General features: G+C 47.4%; 1 protein-coding gene across 1 annotated transcript in view; it reads right to left on the reverse strand.

The window, feature by feature from the left end:
- Positions 1-1,914, reverse strand: part of LOC126982491 (brain-specific homeobox protein homolog) — a 34,320-nt gene extending 32,406 nt beyond the window's left edge. Inside the window, exon 1 of the mRNA XM_050834551.1 lies at positions 819-1,914. Within this exon, the coding sequence (XP_050690508.1) occupies positions 819-926 (108 nt within the window). The 5' untranslated portion in view covers positions 927-1,914. The remainder of the gene's footprint in view (positions 1-818) is intronic.
- Between the last annotated feature and the right edge of the window lie 8,071 nt (positions 1,915-9,985).

Here is a 9,985-nt window from a genome sequence, read left to right on the forward strand (position 1 = left end):
TCGAATATGACAAAGCGGCATCACTCACAGCTATGACAGAGGACATCAGCGTTACCAAATTATCGTACTCAGCCACTCAGCACATCGTATTTTTCGGTTTTTGACTCACAGCGATAGGAAACAAACACCAACAAGTAACGCTCTTAACGATACCTTTAACTAGAGTCGCGTTATCTGTGTGCCTACGAAAGTTTTGGGCCCTGGAACTGATGAATGCGATGTTTTGAGTACGATAATATGGTAACGCTGGAGGACATCAAAGAGAAAAATGGAGGGACATCGCACGCTGGGTAAGAAGACTAAGATAATATAATAAACATCATGCAGTTAATAAAGACATTGTATGCCGTGTAGAGACAAAGGAACATCACGCACTCAGCAAAGGGACATCACAAACCGAGTAATGGAGGTCGCTACACGCAATAAGGGAACATCACACACAGAAGGAACAGGAGCTCACGAAAGGAAATAATTTATACATCGAAGGACTGAGGCAAGATAGAGGAAGGATCATGCGTTCCGATCAAGATGGTGGGCACGGAAAGAAAAGAACACTGGTGACACGAGGAAGGGAGGGAGGAGGAGGATTAGAAAGAAGGAGAAAACATTGCAGGAGAAAGAATAACAATAACAAAAACAAAATACACCGAAAAGGAAAATCACACATCGGAAAAAGGACCGAGGAAAATCACTCACCAAGAAAGGGATAACACTGCGGCAAACTGAGGGAGGAGGAGGTGGAGGAGGAGGGGGAGGAGGGAGAGGAGGAAGAAGACCACTGTTGGATGGAGGAGAACACAGCGCGGCCTGGCACTCACCTTGGGCCTGTGGAAGAGGATGTCGTCGATGAGGAAGGACGTGGTGGCGCGAGAGGGCGAGGCGCTCTCCAGCAAGCCCGAGTCTCGCTTCTCCCGCAGTAGCTCCATGTCGCACGCTGCCTCCTGCTGGCCCACGATGCTCTGCGGCGCTCTAGCTCCTGCTGTTCCTGCTGGTAGTGTCGGGTGGTTGTGGTGGTGGTGCTGTCCTCCCGCTGGTGGTGAGCGGTGCCGCCGCCGCACTACTCAGGCACAATCTCAGTGAATCGGCGATGGAAGACGCTTAGGTCTCGTCAGCGTATTTTGTCGGCAGGGAGGCGGCGGGGCGACGGGGCGGCGGCAGAGGTCCCGCGGGGCTGGCGGCGGCTGTGGCCCGCTACTTGCAATTTTCCGGTCCGGTGATGACGGTGTGTTTTGGACCAATGGCTGGCGATTAGTTGGTCGTTGTTGGTGCACATTACCACAATCAGGGCGGTGATCGCTGCTTACCTCGTCCAGCGCCGGGGCCTCAGCCAATCACCGACACCGCCGCCGACACTCTGCAAGACGTGCGAGAAAGTGGACCAATGAGCGCGCCGCGTCCCGGCATGGCGGCCACGCCCGCCAATGGTGGGTGTCGGGGCCGGGCGCCCCCGCCGCCGAGGCCCCGCCCACCCGCTCGCCGCCACGCCGGAATATTACACACAAAAGTCGACTTGAGCAACAATGAGACGCCGGAGGGGGCTGGAGGGGCCGGGGAAACAAGTAGCATTATTGGCGGCGACGGGGGGCGGCGGGGGGGTAGCAGGGGGCGGGGGGTCATCCAATTAGGGGCTGCCGCTGGAGGAGACTTTATTAAATTATTTCATCTATGAGACGCAGGGAAGCGCGGTCTTCAGCGGCCAAGGCGGTGACCAACGCTGCTCCTGGCTTCCGGCCCCCTCCTGTCACCCCCACCCCCCACTCCACACTCAGCCACCTCTCCCGCCCTGCATGCTGCCCCCTCACCCCCAACTCCTCGCCTCTCCCCCAAACAACACACGCAAGCATTTTCCAGTGACACTTCCCCTCCCTCGCTCCCCCTCCCATCCGCCGTCCTGTCCTACTAACTTCTTAGCCCTTCCCATCACCCCCTTCATCTCATCATCACTGCTGCCCTTCCCTCATCAACCCCCCCTCCCCCCCTCCCCCTCACACAAACACCTACAGCTTCATTCCCTTCTTCATAACCTCTTCATCTCCCTGCCCCACCCCGTACCTTCTTCCCTCCCTCTTTCTAAGGCTCTCAAGCACTCCTCCTCTCCCTTCTCTTCCCTCCTTCCCTCCAAGCTCTTCAACACTCTCCTCATCAACTCGTCCTTTAGGCTATCTTCTCCACCCCACCTCAGCTCAATCTTCTCTTACGCCCTCCCGTCTCCCGCATCGCCTCCCTTCACCGCTCCCACCCATCCCTCCTTGCCTCTGTACCATAACCTTCCCCCTCCCTTCTCCTCCCCACCTCATCCCTCCCTTTCCCTCCCTCCTTCTTTCCTTCCTTCCGTCTCATTATAACGAAGTGTGTTTTTAATACAACTCGAAAATTTTTCAACACTGGCTAATTACATTTGCCGCTCATTAAAAAGGATAATTGTGGGGAATGAAAAATAAAAATAAGTAAAAAGAAATGATGAGATGTATATGAGTAAGTCCAAGTCGTCTGGGAAGGGTATGCTGTTTTTTTTTATTAGCTTTCTTTTGTTTTTTCTTCATTTTTCTGTCGCCGAAATGAAAGTAGATGAGGCAGGAAGGATCTTTTCAGCGGGAGGTGAAAATATTAGACGAGGCTGCAAGTAGGGCACGTGTTGCGGACAGTTTGTGACGGAGACTTGATGTTTGAAATGCTTGTTTTTGCTTTTTTTTTTGTTGTTGTTTGTTTTCAGTATCATCTTTTTAATCTTTATCATCATCATCAACAACAACAACAACAACAACAACAACAACTACAACAACAACAATTGAAAACAAAAACAAAAAAAATAGTTGAGTAGTAGTCGTAGTAGTAGTAGGAGAGAGAGAGAGAGAGAGAGAGAGAGAGAGAGAGATTCACACACACACACACACACACACACACACACACACACAGATACATACAGAAAACGCTCCAAAAAATAAAGATAAAAAGGGAACGTTTTCGAAAAAGTCAAGAGAAGACTCAATGATTTTATTTCATTTTTCGGCTCTTTTTTTTCTTGTTTGAGGGACGGAAAAGTGAATTGCCCGGCCTTCCTTTATGCAAATCTCATAAATGACGTATTCAGATATCATTCCTCCCCCAAAATTCCCCCCTCCCCCTCTCCCTCCCTCCCTTATTCCCTCCTCTTCGCCCTCCTCTTCCTCCCCAAACTGGCTCCTCCTCCTCCTCCTCCTCCTTCTTTTCCACTTCCTCCCCGTAACTGCCTCCTCTTTCTCCTCTTCCTCTCTCCCTTCACGCTATTCACCCATCCCTTTTTTCCCCTCTCTTCTCCCCCCTTCTTCCCCCTCCATGTTTCTTCTCCCTCACCCTTTCCACCCCGTTTTCCCCTTATCTTCCCAATTTTCCCCATTCATCCCCTTACTCCATGCATCCCAGTTTTCTCCCTTTTCTCGCCTTCTCTTATTTTTTCTTTTCCTTTTCCTTTTTTCTCTCTTTCTATAACTTCACACACACACACACACACACACACACACACACACACACACACTCATTTTCCTCGACATTCACTAACCATCAACAGATATTTCCATTTAGAATCTTTCATTTCTCCACAATTTATTTTAAGCGAACAACCCCTCCCCCCCCCCTTCTCTCTCTCTCTCTCTCTCTCTCTCTCTCTCTCTCTCTCTCTCTCTCTCTCTCTCTCTCTCTCTCTCTCTCTCTCTCTCTCTCTCTCTCTCTCTCTCTCTCTCTCTCTGCCTTTTTTTTTTTTTTACATGTTCATTTATTTACATTCACTCTTGACCCTTTTTCTTTTTTTTCCTTTCCAACCTTTTCATCCCTTTTATTTTTCTTGTTCTCTCCGCCCTCACATAAAATCACGCGTTTTCACATCTGGGCGCCGTTTCTCTTTTCTGCCTTCCGCCTTCCTTCTTTCAGCTGCTTTATGATTTTTTTTCAAAGTCTTGATCGTCTTGGCGTCGTCATTCTTTTGTTTTCCTATGACGTGCATGATATTGGCCTTCATTCCATTCCTTCGATTTTCCCTTTCTTATCTCTGCCTCTGTTCCCCCCACCCACCCCCTCCTTTTCCCTTTACAACATCCTGTGAGGTGCGTGTGTACGAGGATGTATATTCAAAGTGGTGTTGGATTTCAATATGATCTTTGTTTTATTATTATGTTTTTTTAAGTGTGTGTGTAAGTCAGTTTCAGGGACATGTTCAGTGCCAGCCGTCAATCGTGTGGTGGGAGTAAGGGTTCCGTTGACAAACCAGTGTTCTTCAAGTCGTATGCAGCCTCCTGACAGCCCTCGAACACACATGCGATTGCTGCGTTAAAGTTACCATTGTCAGAGGATGGAGACGTATATTAGTTTGCATCGAGGTCCTCTCTCGGTTTAACATTTTAGCTCCACGTAAAGACAGACAGACAGACCAACAGGGTATTTATCGGTATCTGTGTCAGACACCCTTAACCAAGCTGTGAATCCAACAGCCTCTAGTTACGCTTCTTTCACGTCGCTCATATCCACTTTAAGGAATATGTACTTTGGAAAACCATCACTTTCAATGCCGTGTTCTCATACTCAATAGAAGGAGACCTGTTTGACCTAGGCGGCATGAATCTGGGAGGCATTTTCGGTTTGACTACCAAAAAGAACGTTAGCAATGTGAATAAGGCTGACAACACTTTGAAAAACAATGATGGCAAGCAGGCGCGACGTCATCTGGTCTCGGTTTAGGAATGCAATAACCTTCCCTAGAGCCACGATGAGCTGCTCCCTGACGTTGTTGTCCCCAACTAGCTTAATCTCGATGTTTGGCTCGTCGTTATTACCACGGAAAGGTGTCCGATACTTCCCCTGTGCATGTAAGGGCGGATAGAAGAGGCTAGCGGTGAGGAAAGGGCTGAAAAAGATGAAAGGGTGAGAACAGTGGCTGGTGAGGGGGGGAGTTGGAGAGGTGGAGGGAGAGGAGGTGGAGCGGATGGAATTTTTTTAGTCCGTTTATTCCGGCTGAGGGTTCATCAAGCTCCGAGGCTGCTGAGGTACCGTTAACTGCCCTAGCCGTGTCTCCTTACCTCACCAGATTCTTCTTTTTCACTAAGTCTGCTGCACTTTTGACCTCTGCGGTCATCCCCGGGGACTTACGGTTCCATTTACTTTCCCAGAATTCATAGAAACTTTTGTCCTCTACCTCTAGGTATGTATCCCTAAAGGGGCTCCACGCGCTATCGATTAAATGACGATTAAGTGAGTTGGCTTTAAGCCAACTCACTTAATCGTCTAAATTAGCTTTCCTATAGTCCTGTATCATGGACATTTTATCAATGAATTGGTAATCGTCTCTGATATTGAAGCATTGTGGTGACTGCAAGTTGCAAAACATTGTGTGACTGCGATTCGCACCCACCTAAAGCCTCGCTTACCTCACAGTCTCGTATGAGCTCAGGGTCGGCCACCAAGACCAGATCCAGTATATTAATTTTTTTCCTACGTCGGTTGAATAACAACTTAAGCTAGGAAGGAGTCCTCCACCATTTCGAAGAGTCTCTCATTCTCTTGGGCCTTAATCATCAAGCCCAGTCAACGTTAGGACGTGACAGCTGAAGGAGGAAGGGAAGGAGAAAGGATAGCAAGGAGTAAGTTACAAGTAGTGAGGAGAGAGAGATGAGGAGTGAGAGACAGGTAAGAGAGAGCTGCGGTAGCGGTGACGGAGGTGGCCAAGAAGTGACGAGAGAAAGGAAGGGTGAGAGAGGGAAGAGAGGAAGAAAGCGGCGGCGGCGGCGGTGGTAAAGGAGTGAGAGAGGGAGAGAAAGGAAGACGGAGAGAAAGAGGAGAGGAGGAGAGCTGTGGTGGGGGCAACGGGGGCGGCGATGGTGGTGGTGGCGGCGGTAGCAGTGACGGTGGTGGTGGCGGCGGTGGGGTCGCTTGGCTGGCCTGTGATTCAATTAGGGGAATCGAATCAGGGACCAATCTGCCTGTTTATGCCGGCCCGCCCTGGACGATGGGGTCAGGTCCTGGAGCCACGATTCACGTTTGTTTAGTGGATGCTGAGTGGAGAATAGGGTTTACAGGGCCTTGGCTTCCTCCTCTTCTTCTTGTTGCCCTTCCTCCTTCTCTTCCTCCTCCTCTTCTTCTTGTGGCTCTTCCTCCTTCTCTTCCTCCTTCTCTTCTTCTTGTGGCCCTTCCTCCTTCTCTTCCTCCTCCTCTTCTTCTTGTGGCTCATCCTCCTTCTCTTCCTCCTCCTCTTCTTCTTGTGGCTCATCCTCCTTCTCTTCCTCCTCCTCTTCTTCTTGTGGCTCTTCCTCCTTCTCGTCCGCTTTCTGACTCTTTATCTTCTCCGTCTCCTTCTCTGCCTCCTCTCCTTTTTCTTTTACCCTTCCTCCTCCTCCTCCTCCTCCTCTTCCTCCTTCTCCTCCTCCTCCTCCTCCTCCTCGTTCAGTTTCATCTTTAGATTTTTTTTCTTCTTTTCTTTCAGTGTTTTCATTTTTGTTTATTCGTATTTGTTTTTATTTTTATTTTCCTTTTTATTTTTATTTTTCCTTTCTTCTTTTTTTCTTTTCTTCTTCTTCTTCTTCTTCTTCTTCTTCTTCTTCTTCCTCCTCTATTTTCCGTTCTCTGTCTTTTCGTCTTTTTTTATTCATTTTATTATTCGTCTTTTTCTTCGTTATTTGTCTTCTTCTTCTTCTTCTTCTTACTATTATTTGTGTTATATATTATTTTAAGGCCATTTCCATTAGTATTGTTATAATTGTTACCATTAATACTTTCTATTTCTTAAAATACTACATACATTCATAACAGACGAAACACTAATACACCCACAAGCGAAACAAAGGCAAACAAACAAACATGCAGACAGACAAACAGGTAGATAGACAGACAAACAGAACAGACCCACCGACCGACCGACAGACAGAACAGATAGGCAGATTGACAGAACCGACACAGAACCGACACAGACGAACAGATAACAGAAGAGACAGACAAGGACACAAATAAACAAGCAGGGAGACAGACAGATAAACAACATTAGACAGACAGACAGACATAGATAAGTGAAACGATGGACATAGACACAGACAAGCAACACACAAACAGACAAAGACACAAACATATACAGACTTATATGAACACAAAAAGACAGATTGAAAAATAAATTAATAGACGAACAGACAAGCACAGACAAACTAACATACACAACTAATGAAAGAAACAGCATCGAAGAACAGAAACACAGACAGATGAGACGCAAACAGAGTGACAGACAGACAGACAGACCGGAGAGATAACAGAGGCAGCATCAAAGACAAACAAGAACACAAATAGACAGATAGAGACAAACAGATCGGTAGACGGAAAGACAGACAGACGGACAGACAGAGACAGAAACGAGGGGAACGGATGAGGCAACTTCAAAGAAAAAAAGGAGTAAAAAGAAAAAAAAAGATAACCGATAAGAGTTACAGATACAAACAACCTGTGATAGACGAGCAAACAGAAAACGGACAGAGACAGTGATAGACTTAAAGATAGACAAACAGAAATGAAGAACAGAAGGAGATAGAGAGAAAGAGAGTGATAGACAGGGAGGCAGACTAACAGACAGACCGACCAACAGACAGACAGACTGAGGGACAGGACAGGTAGGGGAGACGGCATCAAGGCTTTAATTTTCCCTTCTTGTATTCACCTGGCGAGCGGCGGAAGACGACGCTCAGGTGCATTTGCCGCTTCGAAATCAATTTACTTAACTTTGCTGCGAGGCGAGGAGGGAAAAAACACTAATGAGAGAGAGAGAGAGAGAGAGAGAGAGAGAGGAGCGTAACTCGACATCTTCTGGCGAGGCTAAACAACTTATAAATTAATAAAGGGTCAAGTTATGAGCCCGGCAGGGAAGTAGGGGGGGCAGACGGGGGGAGGGGGAGGGGAAGGGAAGGAGAAGGAGGGAGCGAGAGACTGGAGAGGGAGAGAGGGAGAGGAAAAATTAGGAGGAGGAGAAGGAAGAGGACGACGAGAGGTAAGGAGTGTGGAGGGGAAGAGGAGAAAGAGGAGCTGAGTGGAGGAGGAGGAGGAGGAGGAGGAGGAGGAGGAGGAAGAGTTATATAGTGCGCATCCTCTCCCTTATCCAATATTTTCTTTTATTTTTTCTCTTTTTGTCATTCATTCGGTTGTCTTTCTCTTTTTTTTTTTATCTTTCGAAGTGGATGTAAGTTTTGGCTTTTGAAGTGTGTGTGTGTGTGTGTGTGTGTGTGTGTGTGTGTGTGTGTGTGTGTGTGTGTGTGTGTGGAGTATCACTTTGATTGCATGGTTGAGGGAGGTATTGAGGGAGTTAGGGAAAGGAGGGAGGGAGGGAGGGAGGGAGAGAGGGAAATAAAGGAGAGGAGATAACATCGTGCAGCTGGCAGGGTGAGGGGATGAAGGGAGGGAGGGGAAAGGACGGAGGGGGAAGAGGTTGGAGGGAAAAGGGGAGGAAAGGGAAAGGACAGAGGGGATAGAAGAGGAAGGGAGAAGAGGAGGGAAGGGGAAGAGGGGGAAAGAAGAATGATGAGGGAAGACGGTAGTGAAGAATGAGGGAGAAGAGGAAGGGGAAAGGAGGGGAGAGGTGAGGGATGGAAGGAAGGGGAAGAGGGAGGAGGAGGAAGAGAGGGTAGATGAAGGTATAGGGAGCAAACTGGGAAGAGATAAGAAGGAAGGGAAGGAATGGAGATGTTAGTGGGGAAGAGGAGGCGAGGGGAAGAGAACGGGAGGGAGGGAGGGGAGGAGGTGAGGGGAAACGCTGCTCGCTGATTGGTGGCGGTGGCGGCGGCGGCAAAATTGGAATTAAGGTAAAATAAAGCTGCGAAAGTTTAGATGTCTTTGCCTTCTATCCTTACCTCCTTCCCTCTTTACCTCCTTCCTTTTATATATCCTTCCTTCTTTGTCTCCTCGTTCCTTGCTTCAGTATCTCGTTCTCTTCTCCTTTATGTCCTTCCTTCCTTATCTCCTTCTGTTTCCTTTTTTTTATCCATAATTATCTACCTCCCTGCTAATTTCATGCTCAGTTATGTTTTCTTTCCTCCGTATTCTCCTATCACACCTTATCTCTTTTTTTTCTTTCCTTGACATTCCTACCTCCTTTTCCTCCTTCCTTCCTTATCTCCTTCTATTTTTCCTTTTTTTTTATCCATAATTATCTACCTCCCTGCTCATTTCCTGCTCAGTTATGTTTTCTTTCCTCCGTATTCTCCTATCTCACCTTATCTTCTTATTTCTTTCCTTAACATTCCTACCTCCTTTTCCTCCGTTCATATTATCTCCTTTCTTCTTTGTCCTTTGATTTCATATCCTCCCTATCACATTTCCCTTCTTTTCTCCTTTTTATCTCTTCACTTCTTTGCCTTGAATTTTGTTTCTTCCTTTCATTTCTTCGTATCTCATTCTCCGTAATAAAAATGATTCATTCCTAAAAAAAGGCAATGGCCGTTATTTGGTTGCGACTTAAATGATTGGGACGATCCCGTGATTACATCCAATTAGAATTTTAATATGTTTTGCCGGTCACTGAAGTGTCTGACAAATAGATCATAAATTACTAAAGCAGACAGCCTCGTCATCAATCAAAAACACTTGTTGCCTGCTCTTCCATGTTTCCGACGCCACTACCTCCGCCTCAACCAACTCTTCCTCCTCCTCCTCCTCCTCCTCGTCCTCCTCTTGACTCGGCTCCTCGCCACACAAAATTGACTATAAGGTGAAGTAACGCCTCAGGTCCCTCGGGTGAACCACTCCACTTACCTCCTGTACGGCCACACTCCTCCTCCTCCTCCTCCTCCTCCCCCTCCTCCTTCCCCTCCTCTTCACTTATGCTCCTCCTCCTACTCATCACTCCCTTCTTTGTTTCGTGGCCTGGTTTTAAGTCTCTCTCTCTCTCTCTCTCTCTCTCTCTCTCCAGTATACACATGTTTCACCCAAAATAAACCGAAAATACACGAATTTATGTTTAACAAGAAAGATACACATTATTTACACGTTA

Source organism: Eriocheir sinensis, chromosome 51, assembly GCF_024679095.1.
Source record: "Eriocheir sinensis breed Jianghai 21 chromosome 51, ASM2467909v1, whole genome shotgun sequence".
In the NCBI taxonomy this organism is placed as follows: domain Eukaryota; kingdom Metazoa; phylum Arthropoda; class Malacostraca; order Decapoda; family Varunidae; genus Eriocheir; species Eriocheir sinensis.